General features: G+C 57.7%; 1 protein-coding gene across 3 annotated transcripts; it reads left to right on the forward strand.

Annotated features, from left to right (window-relative positions):
• The first annotated feature begins 1431 nt into the window (after window positions 1-1431).
• LOC132350541 (synaptotagmin-15-like) lies at window positions 1432-10633 on the forward strand. Of its 3 annotated transcripts, none has more exons than XM_059899755.1 (8): window positions 1432-1744; window positions 2763-2955; window positions 3521-3667; window positions 4592-4910; window positions 6399-6569; window positions 7202-7322; window positions 8279-8458; window positions 9367-10633. In XM_059899755.1, the coding sequence occupies exons 1-8, from the start codon at window positions 1483-1485 to the stop codon at window positions 9507-9509; spliced, it is 1536 nt and encodes a 511-aa protein (XP_059755738.1). In that variant the 5' UTR covers window positions 1432-1482; the 3' UTR covers window positions 9510-10633. The 3 variants fall into 3 exon arrangements, with proteins under 3 accessions (XP_059755738.1, XP_059755736.1, XP_059755737.1); XM_059899753.1 differs by having other exon boundaries at window positions 3521-3663; window positions 4615-4910; XM_059899754.1 differs by having other exon boundaries at window positions 1656-1744; window positions 2768-2955; window positions 3521-3663; window positions 4615-4910.
• Window positions 10634-11835: the final 1202 nt, after the last annotated feature.

Raw genomic sequence — 11835 nt, forward strand, 5'->3', positions numbered from 1 at the left:
TCCTGAGACACCGCCCCCATCTCCAGCCTGGTGAAAGCAGAGGTCAGGGCCTCAGGTCTTCCAGACACTCCAGCCAATAAGACTGGTCGCGGAGGGAGGGGAAAGGGCAGTGGGGGAAATGCCCTGCCTCCACCTAGCAGGGTGAGGGGGTGGAGTGGAATGAGAGGTCCCACTCCTCCGGGACACTTTCGGGGCCCCATCTTCTCACCACCCCACGCCCATCTAGATCCTGAAAAAGACTCACCACACTTCCTCTGCACTCTAGCGACCAAAGGCTCCCAGACAAACCCCTCCCCCTGAAGGGAGAGGGATTCCTGTTCACCACCCATCCCACCTCAGGTCATTTAGGGCTCAGGCAGGGCGGGGCCTAAGGCACACTGACAGACCGGCGGGCTCTTCACCTTGTCCACCCCGCCTCCTCCTTCCCTTCATAGGCACAGGTGTGACTTGGGAGCAAGGCCCAGGCTCAGGCTCTGTCTTTGGACACAAACTTCAAGACCGTGAAACAACAAGACCGACCCTCCCTCCGCCCACAAATATCTTCCTTTCCTTCCGCTCTTACAGATGCTTTGAAGTCTGAGACGCTCCCACAAGAGCTCCCCGCCGGGACGCCGTGCGGACCCTGGGAGAGTGCTCATCCTCTACGGGGTTGCACGCTGGGTGAGAGCGGGCTGCGGACCAGGAGAGCCTTTACTCCAGCCTCTCCGTCAAGGCTGCGTTCACCAGCCTCCATTGGCGTAGCCCCTGCGGTCTGACAGTAATCACTATAGAAATAGTGACAGTGGGTGGTTAGGACTCCTCACTTCCACTGCAGGTGACACGTGTTGGATCCCTGGTCGCGGAACTAAGATCCCGAAAGCCTCACGGCTGGGCCAAAAAAAAAAAAAAAAAAAAAAAAAAAAAAAAACAAGGTTACTGTGGGTGCAGAGTAGGGAGGAGGCCTAGGCGAAACCGCCCTCGGTCATATAATCACAATAGAGGCTGGCACGCGCCGCGCTCCCCCAGCCTTGAGCCAGTCACGGATCTGAATACATTAGATACGTTAACCCTAGTGGGAATACTATTATTAACCCAACTGAGCCGAGGAATCTGCTCTCTCCAACGCCTCATTGCTGTCTGTGTCTATTGAGCCGGCCAACTTGTAAACCTGGGCGCTGCCCTGCGCGCCCCCGCGGTCAGACCGCAGCGCCGGGGCCGGACAGGGCGCGGAGACTCGGCCCTGGAATCCGCGAAAGCTCCCGGGAGCAGGGGTCGGAGCTGGGCATCAGTCTGCAGAGGATCTGCGGAAGGTGGAGGCGCATTCCTAGACGGGCACAGCGCGTGCCAAGGCCGCCAGGGGTGAAGAGCCAGGTGCGGAGCCGTCTACCAGACGCGGGCGGAGAAGGCTTTAGCTCTGCCCCCGGGAAGCCTGGCCCTCGCGCCTCAGCCGCGGGGAGCCCCGGGCGCCCCGCCCCGCGGGGAGCCCTTCGGTTCCGGGAGCGCATGGTCGGCTCTGCGCCCTTCCAGGGCCACGACCAGGGCCGGGCAGGGGCGGAGCCGCGGCCTCCGGGAGCTGGGTCCCTGCCCCCGCCGTTCTTCGCTGACCGGAGCGCAACGAGGTACTGCCCCCCGCGTCCGCCCGACGGCCCGCTCGGCGCTTTAAAAACCCGCCCGGCTGCAGCGGTGACGGCGGGAGGCGCGGAGACTGGCGAGACCGAGCCCCGGGCCCGCGCCCCAGCGGCCGGCCAGAGCAGCCCCATGGAGAGTAAGTGCCCTCGCCTCCTCACCCGCTACCCCGGCGCCGCGCTCTGCGCCCCGGCCTCTCAGCCACCCTTTGCAGCACTTTCCCTCACCCTGCGGGCCTCTGCTGGGTCGCAGCCCTGCCTTGCCTCCCGCTCCTAGCGGGGTGCGGGGATGGAGCGTAAGGCCCGCTCCTCGCAACTAGCTGCGGGTCAGGAGGTGTGGGTGTCTTTCCTTCTCACCACCCAACCGGGTCCTGACCCCAGAGCCTGGGAAGCCCCGCGCCCGCGCGTGACCCGAAGGAGGGACCTTGCTTGCTTAGCGCAGGATCGAGGGTCCGAGCTCTCTCAGCCGGCTCAGACTGAAGCCTCCCAGGTCCGGGCAAGTGTGAGGTGCAGGTGCCGGTAGCAGAGTGCCTGTGTTTTGGTTTCTCACACTCGCTGCTCTCATCCTCATCCACATCCCCTCCACCGCCTCCCACCGACTCCGCTAAGTGGGCTTGCTGTGAGAGAGGGCTGAGCGGTGGGAGCGGTTTTTAGAGAAAGTTACAGAATTCAAGCAAGAGTCCAGCCTCTCAGCAGGTTCCAGGACCCAAAGGATAGGGCTCTGAGTGCCACCCAGGGCGTCCTCCCTTCCCCTGCTTTCCTTAAGTGCAGGGTGCCCAGCTCACCCTCAAGCCTGAACAGGAGTCCAGGGAAGATGGAGGTTCTGATAAGAGAAGGGTTAATTTCTATGCAGAAGCACAAGGAAATGGTTCATTTCACCCAGAATCCCAAGTCCCAGGCCAGCTGCTTTCCAAGGGAAACCAGAAAGCTCTGCCCAGGGCACTAGGACTGTAAGGGAAATGGTTTTTCCTTGAGACCCAGCAGAGCCCAGCCAGCAGCACCCCTCCCCAGCAGATACCTTAAACCTGCTTCTGTGTTATTCCTGGGGTCCAACCCAGGGGGGTGGGCTTGCTGCTCAAATTCTGTCCCCAACCTGCCAGTGGTGTGAAGGGGAGTGGCCTTCCCCAGGCATCACATCCCGGTGGTGTCTGCCCCCAGAGCAGGTGGTCCTGGTGATTGGGGGCATCCTTGGGGGACTGCTGCTACTGCTGCTGTTGATGGGGGTGAGCTGGTGTCTCTGGAAGAGGCTTTGCGCCACGTTCACCTATGAGGAGCTGTCAGGGGCCACGGCTGCCTCCAGCACACAGGGACACAAGCTCTGCCCACCGGATGCCAGGACCCAGGCAAGCAGGTGAGGCAGGATTGGGGCCTTGGGGCCAAGGGAGCTCCTGCTCTTGCTTCGGGCCCTCCCTGTGGCGTTTCCCCTGGAGCGGCGTGGGGAAGGAAAGGTCTGTTTATGGAGGGCCTCCTCTGTGCTGTCAGCAGGCCGGGAGCTATCACAAAGAAACCCCAGAATTCTCACCACAGCTATGAGGCAGGTGTTATGAAGCCCGTTTTCCAGCTAAGGAAAGTGAGGCTCAGTGGACATAAGTAACGGGTCCAGATAGCACAACTAGGAAGTGGCAGAACAGGCATTCAAGCCCAGGCAGGCCTACTCCGGAAGCTGTGCTCCTTCTCCAACTCAACACTGCTGTGGGCAGATGGAGGTGTTGCCTCTGGCTGTGTGTGTGTGTGTGTGTGTGTGTGTATGTGTGTGTGTGCCCTGGTGTGGGCCCAGAAAATGGTGCTGTTGCCTCCTCCTGGCTCCTGCTGGCTTTTTCTCCTCCAGCGCCTGGCACTTAACCTCTCTGGGCTGAGCGCTCTGAGGCCACACCGTTCAATAGCCACCTACGTGTCATCTCCCTGCCTCTGGACAGGCCACCAGGTATACCATTCGTGGTGCCCCCTTCCCTCCAAAGCCAAGACTGGGTGCCCCTGAGCAGCAGAGAGTGGGCCCAGGCCCCACAGGACCCCTGCCCAGCCCCGGAGCTCCTGCCCCATGCCACCGGCAGCAATCTTGGTGAGTGTGCCCACCAGGGCCTGCCCAGGGGTCATGGTCTGCTCAGGCCAGGGCGGACCCATCTGGTTTCATGGGCCTGGCTCCAGAAAAAGAGCCTGGATGGGCCTGGGGATGCCAGAATTGCCCAGTGACCACTCTTTCCAGGTGCTTGGGTTTACCAAATGCCTGCTGCACCCCAGCCTGGGCCAGATATGGCTTCATGTGCCATTTTGGAGTTAGACCATAACTCTGGGGCTGGGGGAGGGATTATCACCCCATTTTACACATTAATAAACTGAGGCTCCGGAGGTTAACAGTGCCTTGCCCAAGGTCACAGAGGCAGTAAGCAACAGATCTGGAATTGTAACCCCAGTGTTCCTGGGTGCAGAACCTGTGCTGTGTCCTGCTTCAGGATGATGGGTTGGCCAATCCAGAAGGCAGCATGGTGGAAGCTGGGCACACAGCTTTCTGCCTACCTCTTTGCTCTGAAGACCTCCCCAGGAACCACCCAGTAATCAGCTAGGCCCTTCTAATTTAAAGAGGAAGAAAAGGGACAACACTATATTACTGAGACACCCTCTGGACACCACGGAAAGGGGCCAGGCCAGATGCTGGGAACTGCGCCCCGCCCTGCAGGCCCTGACCTCTGGGGGTGGGGGTCAGTCACGGGGGCAAGGGTTGAATGAGTACTGTGGCCTCTGCTAGGAGCCCCAGGGAGGAGCAGGCCTGGATGTAGAATGCCTTAGTGGTGAGAAGGCCTCTTGGGGGAGCTGCACTAGAGAGAGGGGCTGTGTTCAGTCTGGAGACGAGAGCGGGGCGAACGTGGTCAGGAGAGGCCAGTGAACTGCCTGGTCAAAGCTCAGCCAGGAAGGGCTGGGCCAGGAGAGGTGTGGCAGTGGAGCCCAGAGCTTGCTGTCCCCAATGCCCCTGCCTTCCCCTGGCCTGCCAGTCCTCCCAGCCCCTGTGTTGTAGGAGACGCATGCGTGGTGGGGACCATCAATCCAGCGCTCTACAAGATCCCGGAGGACAAAAGTGAGACCCACTTCCCTGAGGGCTGCCTGGGGCGGCTGTGGTTCTCTCTGGAATATCAGCAGGAGGCCGAGCGACTGCTGGTGGGCCTGATCAAGGCACAGCGGCTGCAAGCCCCCTCAGAGACCTGTAGCCCCCTGGTGAAGCTCCACCTGCTACCGGATGAGCGGCGCTTCCTACAGTCCAAGACCAAATGCAGAACAACCAGCCCACAGTTTGACGAGCACTTCATCTTTCAGGTATGGCCTCCAGAGCGGGCAGGGTCTGGGACCCTCTCCCTCCTGGGAAGGACAGACATTGTGCAGGAGAGCCCCAGCCTTCCGTGCTAACCAGGGCCTTGCAGCCCCCAGGACCCCTGTGCCACAGGCTCTGCTTTACCCCTCCTGCCAGGTCAGGGTGTACAAGAGCCCTCACCCTTGAATGGTGGGGGAAGATGAGAGACTTGAGGGAGGTGGGGCAGAGGGCTGGGCTCCTCCTGTCCAGGTTGCCTGGAGGTGAGAAACAGAAACATATTCTTGGAACACCCACTGAATGCCAGGCCCTGGCTCATGGGGCTCAGGGAGGCACCCCAAAGCCCTGGAACACGAGGAGCTCTCTGGCAAGGTTGTCCATGGAAGGCGGAGGGGGAGACCCCCCCAGGCCCCTTGGGGTGGGGGCAGGAACTCACCCGTCCCGTCAGAAGCCAGAGCAGGACCTGAGAGCCATCTTGCGACAGGTGGTGCCTTTGCAGCATGGTGGGCGGATGAGCTCAGGGTCTGGAGGTGCTGAGGCTGCCGGGGCACTGAGTCAAGCTCACGGTGGCCTGGGAGCCTCAGCAGGTGACTGGGGCCCTTATGGGAAGTCAGCAATCAAGAGCTGCCGAGAGGCCCTGGACAAATTTTTAAGAGCAGGGCAGCAGGCTGGCTGGCAAGGTAAGGATAGGCCAGTCTGCATCTGGGAAGAGTGTGATTCCTGCTTCTTCCGGGGCAGAGCACTGAGAAGAGGGGTGGCATGGGGCCCAGCCCCTGGCTGTCCTGCTGGTGCCGAGGCTGTGAGAATTCACAGGTGAACCTGCTCCTCTTAGGACATCCAGATCCAAGGTGGGGAGGCTTGGATCAGCCACACGTCATGCTTGCATAGTTACACCCATCACTTCCCTGCCCTATCCCTGCACCAACTTGCTCCTGGCCTCTCTGTGCTTTATGGGGGAAGGGGAAGGAAAAGAAGAGAAGAAAATCAATATTAATTAACCATCTGCCATTCATGGTTTTATAACCCAGAGAGTAAGAAACATTATCCCATTTTACAGGTGAGGAGACTGAGTCTCAGGGAGAGGACTGTTCAGGTGCCCAACTCAGATAGCAGAGACAGGCGGGTTCCCTGGGCTCCAGTGCGGGAGCTTCTTATACTTTTATGTGTAGGTAAATCATTGGATGCCCTGTTAAATGTAGATTCTGCTTCATGGGTCTAGGTGGAGCCTAAGGTCCTGCACTTCTGAGGTCCAGGGGGTGGTGTGTGCTGCTGGTCCTTGGAGCACACTCTGCGTGGCAAGGCTCTGGCACACCCTGCCACCTCCCCGGGATACTGGCCCAACGGCAGCAAAGGGTCCCCTGAGGATGCCTGGGTTTGGGGTGCACAGGTCCCTGGTTGAGACACCCCTCATGGAAGGATCCTGTGTCCAGAACATACCACGCCATCCCATCCCCTGACCCCACACCTGAGCCCAGCCAGGCCCTCATCTCCCTCAGGTGTCCAGCAAGAGTGTCACCCAGAGGGTGCTGAGGTTCTCGGTGTACCACGTGGACAGGCAGAGGAAGCACCAGCTCCTGGGCCAGGTGCTGTTCCCCCTGAAGAAGGAGACCCTGGTGGGCAACTGCCGGCGCATCATCTGGAGAGACCTGGAGGCTGAGAGCCTGGAGGTAAAGGTCAGGGTCACCAGACATATGCCACCATGTGTCAGACTACCGTGGACAGCCAGCAGGTGTGGCCCAGCACCTGCTGGCCAGTGTCAGCCCTCAGCATACTGCCCACCACCCCACCACCCCTACAAGTGTGACTTAGCATGCTGGGCCCGGGCCGGAGCTGCGTGGGACAAGGAGGGTGTGTGGGGACTGGGCAGGGAGGGGTGCCTGAGCCTCTTTTGCCCTGGAGATCAGATTACCTGGAGCATCCTGAAAAATCCACGTTTGGATTCCCATCCAGATCAGACAGCTGTGAAAGATGACACCCCAAATGGACCAGCCAAGGAAACTACCTACTCTTCCCCCAACCCCCAGTGAGGGTCCGGGTGGCTCACAATAGGCCTTGGAATCCCCGAGACCTGGGTTTGAACCCTCAGCTCTGGTCCTTACTACTCTGTGATCTTCAGCGTGCCCCTTCAACTCCCCAGACCTCAGTTTCCCCATCTGTAAAATGGTGGGTGGGCTTCCAGGAGGGAGTGTGGCTATGTCACGGAGTACTCAGGGCCTGCCTGCCGGGAGGAAGGAGGAGGGCATGGGGGCCTCCAGTACCTACCAGGGTGACAGTGGTGCTTTCCTCTCGGCCTCTCCAGCCTCCCTCCAAGTTTGGCGACCTCCAGTTCTGCCTCAGCTACAACGACTGCCTGAACCGCCTCACGGTGATCGTGCTTCGAGCCAAGGGCCTCCGACTCCAGGAGGACACGAGCTTTGTCAGTAAGCCTTCGCCCTGGGGCAGGGCCCACCCTGTGAGCTTAGGACCCTCACCTCCACCGTCCAGCTTCTGCTCGAATATGCTGCCAGGAGCATCACTGCCTCCCGAGCCACGCCCTCCCGCTCTGCACGGCTGTGGCGTGAGAAGCTGCTTCCTTATGTGAATCCCGGGGCTGCATCTCCTTGGCCTCCATCAAGACCCCTAAGACACCTGAGACCAAGTTTGCCCTTCCCTTTTCCCAAGGCGGTGTCTTGGCTCCTTGCCTGCGCTGCCTGACTCCGCCCCTGCCCTTCTGCGAAGGTTCCAGTTCCTCCAGGACGAGGCCCTGTGCCCCCCAGCCCCGGGAGCTGGGGGTGGCGGGGGCACCCCTGCGTGCAGAGCTGGTCACTCAACTGGAGCCCGTGAGCTGGGGGCACAGGAGCCCTGCTCGGGCTCACCCCGCATGTCCTGCCCCACTGTGAGCCCCCCAGCCACCCAGTGGGTGGTTGTCTGCCCCCATGCGTCTCTGCCTCTGGCTCACTGTAAGCAAGCTGGCATTCAACCCTCCACTGCGGATCCAAAACCCATCTCAGCCTCTCCGCCAAAAAACTTGGCCTCTGAACGAGAAGGTGTTTAGGGGCCCCAGGAGGCCTGAGCACCCAGCAGGCAGGACCCCCGCCCCCCCGTGGGGAGGGATGGGAGTGTGGTGCCAGGTTCCAGGAACAAAGGCCAGCCGAGCCGTGGGTGCGTTCAGGAGACAGAGAGGAGAGAAGAGGAAGGGAGCCGAGCGTTTCCTCGGCTGCAGGCAGTACACTAATCAACCCCATTTCCTCTTGTAACGCCCTTTGGCTGCAGCAGCTGTGAGTAATGGGGTCCTGGCGCCCAGGCGGGGCGTGTGCCCTCCCAGCCGGACCTCCCACAGGCTGGAGGCTGGGCCCCTGCCCGCCCCTCCTAGCCCGCGGTCTGCACTGCCCCCCAGGTGTCCTTGTCAAGGTGTCTCTGATGAACCACAACAAGTTTGTCAAGTGCAAGAAGACTTCGGCTGTGCTGGGCTCCGCCAACCCTGTGTACAGCGAGACCTTCAGCTTCAAGGCCGACCCTGCCGAGCTGGACACGGCGAGCCTCAGCCTGACAGTGCTGCAGAGGGCCGAAGGGGACAGTAAGGCTGCTCCCTTACCCTCAGGCCGTGGGGGCAATGGGCGAGGAGGAGCTGCTGTGCATTCAGGAAGCACGGACCCTTTGGAGGGAGCTGTATGGTTTCTGTCCTCCGCCTAAGGAAGCTAGCGCTCAGAGAGACTGAGATATTTGCCCAAGAACGCGGAGCTTGCTAGTGAGAGAGCTGGGATTCACACCCAGCTTTACTCTGGTTTGATTGTCCATAGCACCCTAGAAAGAGGTTAAAGGATGGCCTCTGCTACCGCCTCCTGGGGCAAATCACCAGAGAGGTTGGGAGACGGCACAGCTACCTGCCACCAGCCCAATGACCTGGTGCCGTGGGTCTTTATGTGCCCTTGTGTTGCCTCATGACTTCTGTACAAGTCTTGAGGGTCCTGGGTAAGGTTCAGTGTGGAGTTATCCCAGGCTGCTCTCCCATACTGCCCCCCACCCCAGTGTCCACTGTCACTGAGGCGGAGCTGTCGGGCCAGCTGGTCTCATGGGCCAGAGCTTAAGCCCCTTCTCCACTGTGGTAGTTGGTGGGTGAAAATCATTGTTGGATACTCCCCCTGAATACTCAAGTGGGCTGATGGAAGAGGGCTCCCTTCTGGAGGGGCCCCTTCCTCCTCGGCTCTTTGACGTGAGGCAGGTTTGACGGCCCACTGGGAGGGTGGGGGCAGGGTGGGTACCCCAACGAAAGGGCAGGCTCTCCACCTGGGCTCCCTTCCCCTGCCAGCTGCCGCTCCAGATCAAAGTCAAGACCTCTTTGGAGGCTGTTAAAGAGGGAGGGGGCTGGCTACTTCCTTTGAGGGGAGGAGTGAGAGAGAGAGGGAAGGCACTGGGGATGGCTGAGGTCGTGTGGCTTCTGGGCTCCAGAGAATGACAGTGTTCTCCCGCCCCGCCCCCCCACAGGGAGCCGCGAGCTGGGCCGGGTGGTGGTGGGCCCCTACATGTACACCCGCGGCAAAGAGCTGGAGCACTGGAACGAGATGCTTAGCAAACCCAAGGAGCTGGTGAGGCGCTGGCACGCGCTTTGCCGCACCACTGAGCCCTGACCCGGGCAGGGACCTCGGGTCTGCTCCAGGAGCCCTATCTCCCCACAGCCATGCCTGACAGCCACAGGCCTGGACGCTGCATCCAGCATTCTCACTGGGCTGCAGGACCAGCCCGAGCCGGGGGATCACGAGTGCCGACGTGCAGGAGAGAAGAGGTGACAAGAGAGCCCGGGTCAGGGCAGTGGTGTGGCCGCTGGGCTACATCTCACCAGCATGTGAGGCCCTCCCAACTCATTCCATCCTTCTTTACCCGTGGGGCTGCCTGGGCTTGGAATCCTGGCTCCTGGTCGTCGCAGTCTCGAATTGGACCGGAATCTCAGGCATTGGGAAGAAATACTCTCTAGAGTGAAAGCATAGCTGTGCACGTTGTGTGGAGTGCCAGGGAAACTTGGAAAACTGATGATGTGTTGATGCTCAGCCTCCACTTTCTTCCTCTGTGGTTTCTCTGCCTTCTGCCTGGCGGAGAAAATGAACTGCCCAAAGCGTTTATTTCAGTTGGTCCACAATAAATAGCACAGCCTGAGAAACTGGATTGGCATGTAGGTGTGGAACAGTCCCCAGGATGCCTGGGCAGCACGGCTTGGGAGAAAAGGCTCCTGGGGATCGCGACTCACTCGCTTCACACCTGCAGGAGAAAGCAGCCCGCCCAGGTACCAAGTGGTGGACAGGTTCTGGGCGTCTGCTCCTGGGGCTCTCACTTTGGGCATGAAATGGTGAAAGCACGTGGCCAAAGCATAGCCCATAGGGCTGAAAGCTTTTCCCGTAAACCTAGCAATTCCATTATGATTATTGTGTTGTGGTAGGTGTCGGTGTAAACTTCATAAAATGGAAGTTCCCTCAACTACCCGTGAAGATGTACTCAAGGTCACCGGCAGCCCCTGTGCTTGTCACTGTTACTTATCAGGCAGTTTGTATTTTCACCCAAATGCTACTAAACTTGCAGATTCAAGCCTCGTTACTGTGTAATTAGAACAACACTTAAAACAGAATCTTCTCTTTTCTTAGGCAGTGAAGCAACTTCTGCAAAAGCAATTAGTGAATGTTGCCATCGGTTTGTGCCTCTTTGACTTCACCTCCAATGTCTGTCAATGCACAAATACAAGCTTTGCTGGCAGTGGTCCATACGCACAGAATACCTTGTGTTTGCTTTTCCTCACTTATTTCATGGGTCCATTTTTAACGTAGTCCACACTGCAGTAATTTCTAATAGTGTTGTGGCACACACATAATAGGCATTCTCTGTGTGTTTGTATAGCCAGCTACCAAAATGGAACTGTTCCCCTTTCACCTGGGGTCATGAAACCATAGGTGCCAACCACCTCCACATTTCAAGGGGAGGTTCATGCCTGTCAGTGACCTTTCCAGGGCCACTTGGAAAAGTTGGTAAGTTTTCCCTTTGCAGGACAGAATGGATGGGTATGGCCTACTCACGGTTGAAAAATCTCAATGGCAAGAGACAGGCAGGCTCTCTGCTCTGATGGGGAGGTGGGGGTGATATATTGGATTGGCCCCCGTCCACAGATGCAGTCAGGGTAAAAAATACACAAGTGCCTCCCATAGACCAGAGACGACAGCCAGCCTGGGCTATCTCGATACCATCCACAAGGTGACCCAGCACAATGAAACCCTTGGATTTCCATAAAACATTTAGAACCAGCTTCTCAATTTCCACACCAAAAAAGTGCTAGAATTTGGTTGGATTCTTCATGGAGTATATAGATCAGTTTGGTGGCCATCTGGTATCTTTACAACGTTGAATCTTCAACCCATTAACAGGGTGTATCCCTCTATTTCTTTAAGTCTTTTGCAAATTTCCTTAAACGTGTTTTGTGGTTTTCAGGAACGTGTTTTTGCACCTCTTTTCTTGGATTTATTCTTAGGTGTTTTATATTTGTTTGTTTCCAGTATATAGAGATTCTATTGATTTTTGTATGTTGACTTTGTACCTAGTGAGTGGCCTTGCTAAAGTCACTTGTAATAGTTTGTCTGTCGATTCTTTGTACTTTCTTTGTATATAGTCATGGCCTCTGTGAATGATAGTTTTACTTCTTCCTTTCCAATCTTTATGCCTTCTTTATCTCTTGCCAAATTGCAGTGGCTGGGTAACTGGACAAGAAAAGGAAATAAAAGGCATCCAGATCATGAAGGAAGAAGTAAAACTATATTTATTTGCAGATGACATGGTTTTGTATATAGAAAATCCTAAGAAATCCACCAAAAACTTTTGTGAATATAGAATTCTAGGTTGACATTTCCTTTTCTTTCAACAGCTTTAAAATGTTATTCACATTTCAGAACTTCTTTTTCTTTTCTTTCATTCTTTTTT

Source organism: Balaenoptera ricei, chromosome 16 (genome assembly GCF_028023285.1).
Source record: "Balaenoptera ricei isolate mBalRic1 chromosome 16, mBalRic1.hap2, whole genome shotgun sequence".
In the NCBI taxonomy this organism is placed as follows: domain Eukaryota; kingdom Metazoa; phylum Chordata; class Mammalia; order Artiodactyla; family Balaenopteridae; genus Balaenoptera; species Balaenoptera ricei.

Coding starts and splice junctions, on each gene's coding strand:
- LOC132350541 (XM_059899755.1), top strand. CDS start 1,483: ATGGTCGGCTCTGCGCCCTTCCAGGGCCACGACCAGGGCCGGGCAGGG. Junction 1,745..2,762: donor CCAGAGCAGCCCCATGGAGA/GTAAGTGCCCTC, acceptor GTCTGCCCCCAG/AGCAGGTGGTCCTGGTGATT. Junction 3,668..4,591: donor ACCGGCAGCAATCTTGGTGA/GTGTGCCCACCA, acceptor CTGGCCTGCCAG/TCCTCCCAGCCCCTGTGTTG.